Raw genomic sequence first — 2,775 nt, forward strand, 5'->3', positions numbered from 1 at the left:
TAAGAGACTTAAATATACACTCTGGTTAGTTGTAGGTTAGATTAGTAGATAGTTGAGTTTTGTTTTTTTTTCCTTTTTCGGTATTTTTTTCTTTTGTTAAATTTTGGCTATAGTATATTTGATTTAATTGTATATCAATGTTTGTACTTGAGAGTTTTGTTTATTTTTGTAAACTTGTAAAAATGTTAAATCTCTAATAAAAACATGTATAAAAAAAAAGAATCAGGAAAACAATTGCAACAAGTGGTTTCCATTTATCAATTTGTTGCATCTTTATTTTGTTCAGAGTTTTATCACCGACAAGAAATGTTGATGAGAAATCAAATGATGCTAACGAACCCTCAGGGGCAGTTGATGGATCCCAGACAGCAGAAGATTCAAACTCTTGGTGTCCACTTTGAACCACGGCTCCTCGACAGGTGATGCTCAAAATATTTCTGTTGCACACCCTTCATGGTAAAAGCTGGATGTGAAATGAGGTATGAAGAGGGTACAGATTTATTACACAAAAACAAAACTCTGCAGATGTTAGAAATCTGCTGGGAACACTCAGCAGCACAAAGCAGCATCCAAATTAAGGTTTTGGATCTATTAACTTTTATCACAACTGAGGAAACACAGAAATGTGATGGGTTTTGAATTAGAGAAGGGTAAGGGGGAGGGGTGTAGATGGATGAAACAAAGAACGAAAGGCAAGGTCAGTTATAAGTTGAAGGATCATTTAAGAGAGATGCAAAACATCTGAGGGGAGGTGAGAAGACATGTGTACACCACCGAGTGATCTGCATTTGGAATGCACTTCTCAAAAAGATGGTGGAACCAGATTCAAGAGATACTTATAGAAAGTTCAGATAAGTACCTGAAGAGGGAATATTTGTCAAGTTGTGAGGAAAGAGTAGGGAAATGGGACTAATTGGACAGCTCTTTCAAAGATCCAGATTAGATATGATGGGCTGAATGGCCTCCTTCTGTGATGTGTGATTCTGTTTTTATGTTATATGAACTGCAAATTCACAAACACCCATTTTAAAAACAACCATCAAGTTCTACCCCAAGGATAGCATTGATAAGTAATCTTTGGCATATATTGTTTCACTTAAATGCAACACAATCTCTGGAATCAGCAAGGGAGCAGAGGGAAGAGACCAAGACTGCGTAGAATCTAGTCGTTGGGTGGCCACTTGCTGCCAAATCCAAAACTGATTTGAGGCCAGAAAAGTTGGCATCGTGTTTAGCTCCAGCATTTCATTACAGGACTTCGGTTATGAAAACCTTATCGATGTTAAAGTGACCACAAGTCTCAAACTAATTGAGGAACAGCAGATTTGCATTTGAAGAAACAATCTGTTTCAGTGTTTTTGCAAATTGTAACTATAACCCTTTAAAAGGTGGGAAGAATTTTAACATAATCTATTGATGAAGAATTGATTGGATTGGATTATGTTGCTCATTTTATACCTTAAAATAGGCAGCTAATCAGATCCTGCCAGCTTCATGTAGAAGTGGTTAGGCTCAAATGTGGACTATCTGTTTACTGAGGCAATTGGATGCTTAAAGGAACCAAGATTTAATCAGCAAATAATATTTAAAGATAACCAATTCACAAATGAAACAGTAGAATATTGTTCTTTAATATTTCTCACTTTTTTTTCTTTATTTCTATAGAATTTGTTCTTGAACATGAGAATTTGAAGCAGATACAGGTTATATTTCCGCTCAAGCCTGCTTAGTCATTCAACATGATCATGGCTAATCTTTGACTTTACCTCTATTTACCTTCCTTATCCCAATATCCCCCAAGTCCCTTAAAATCCAGAAATTTATCAATCTCAGTTTAACTCATCAATTAGGTTTCCACAGGCCTCTGGGCAAGATAACATCAAATATTCACAACCTTTCGAATGAAGGAATTTTACCCTATCTAATTCTGAATGACCAAGCTGCTATGTCTGACAAATCTTGCTGATTACAACAGATTTACCTGGTACTTTCACTGTCTTATTCCTACAGGAGCAACTTGGCTACTTCTGAAATCCTTAGTTCACCTGAAACACGGCAAATCCACTTGGGCTCCCAACTTGGAACATCACTCCAAACAAGTGTGATTCACAATCGCACCTACCCAGGGGCAGGTAAACTTACAAATTCATTCAAAGATGAGTTGTGTGGGTGATAGTTCAATGTTTTATTTACTTTTCACTTTCTTTGAGGCAGTGGAATTGAAGTAATTAATACACAAAGAAAATATTTTCAGGAAAATGTTAATCTGTTTTAAATTTTTGGTAAATAAAAATTTGTTATTTGAGTGGGGCTCCACTCCACACGCTCCAACATTTCTAGATTTTACTCCTTAAATGTTTCAGTGGGTTGTATTATGAGATTGTGAATGTATATTTTTAAGCCAGTGGGTCAGGAAGAACTTTCAAATCCATGGAATTTTGTCTTCTCAAAGTTCAAATTCAATAGCTGATCCATTGAAGCGATTCCAATTACTTTTCTCTTTATTATTTGATGGGATGTGGGCACCACTGGCAAAGCCAGATTTGATGCCCATCCCTAGATACCATTGAATTCAATGGCTTGTTAGGCTATTCATTTCCAACTGCCGCCGGGACATTAACCGCCTCAACCTGTCGACCCCCCTCCCCCACTCCAACCTCTCACCCTCACAACGCGCAGCCCTCCAATCCCTCTGCTCCAATCCCGACCTCACCATCAAGCCAGCGGATAAAGGGGGCGCAGTGGTAGTCTGGCGCACTGACCTCTACACCGCTG

The 2,775-nt window shown here is 37.8% G+C and overlaps 1 protein-coding gene across 1 annotated transcript in view; it reads left to right on the forward strand.

The window, feature by feature from the left end:
- The window catches only part of LOC122555652, a 90,925-nt gene that overhangs the window by 65,782 nt on the left and 22,368 nt on the right, over positions 1-2,775 (forward strand). Inside the window, 2 exon segments of the mRNA XM_043701648.1 lie at positions 287-419; positions 2,011-2,132. Coding sequence (XP_043557583.1) covers positions 287-419; positions 2,011-2,132 — 255 coding nt within the window.

This window comes from Chiloscyllium plagiosum, chromosome 13 (genome assembly GCF_004010195.1).
Source record: "Chiloscyllium plagiosum isolate BGI_BamShark_2017 chromosome 13, ASM401019v2, whole genome shotgun sequence".
Classification (NCBI taxonomy): domain Eukaryota; kingdom Metazoa; phylum Chordata; class Chondrichthyes; order Orectolobiformes; family Hemiscylliidae; genus Chiloscyllium; species Chiloscyllium plagiosum.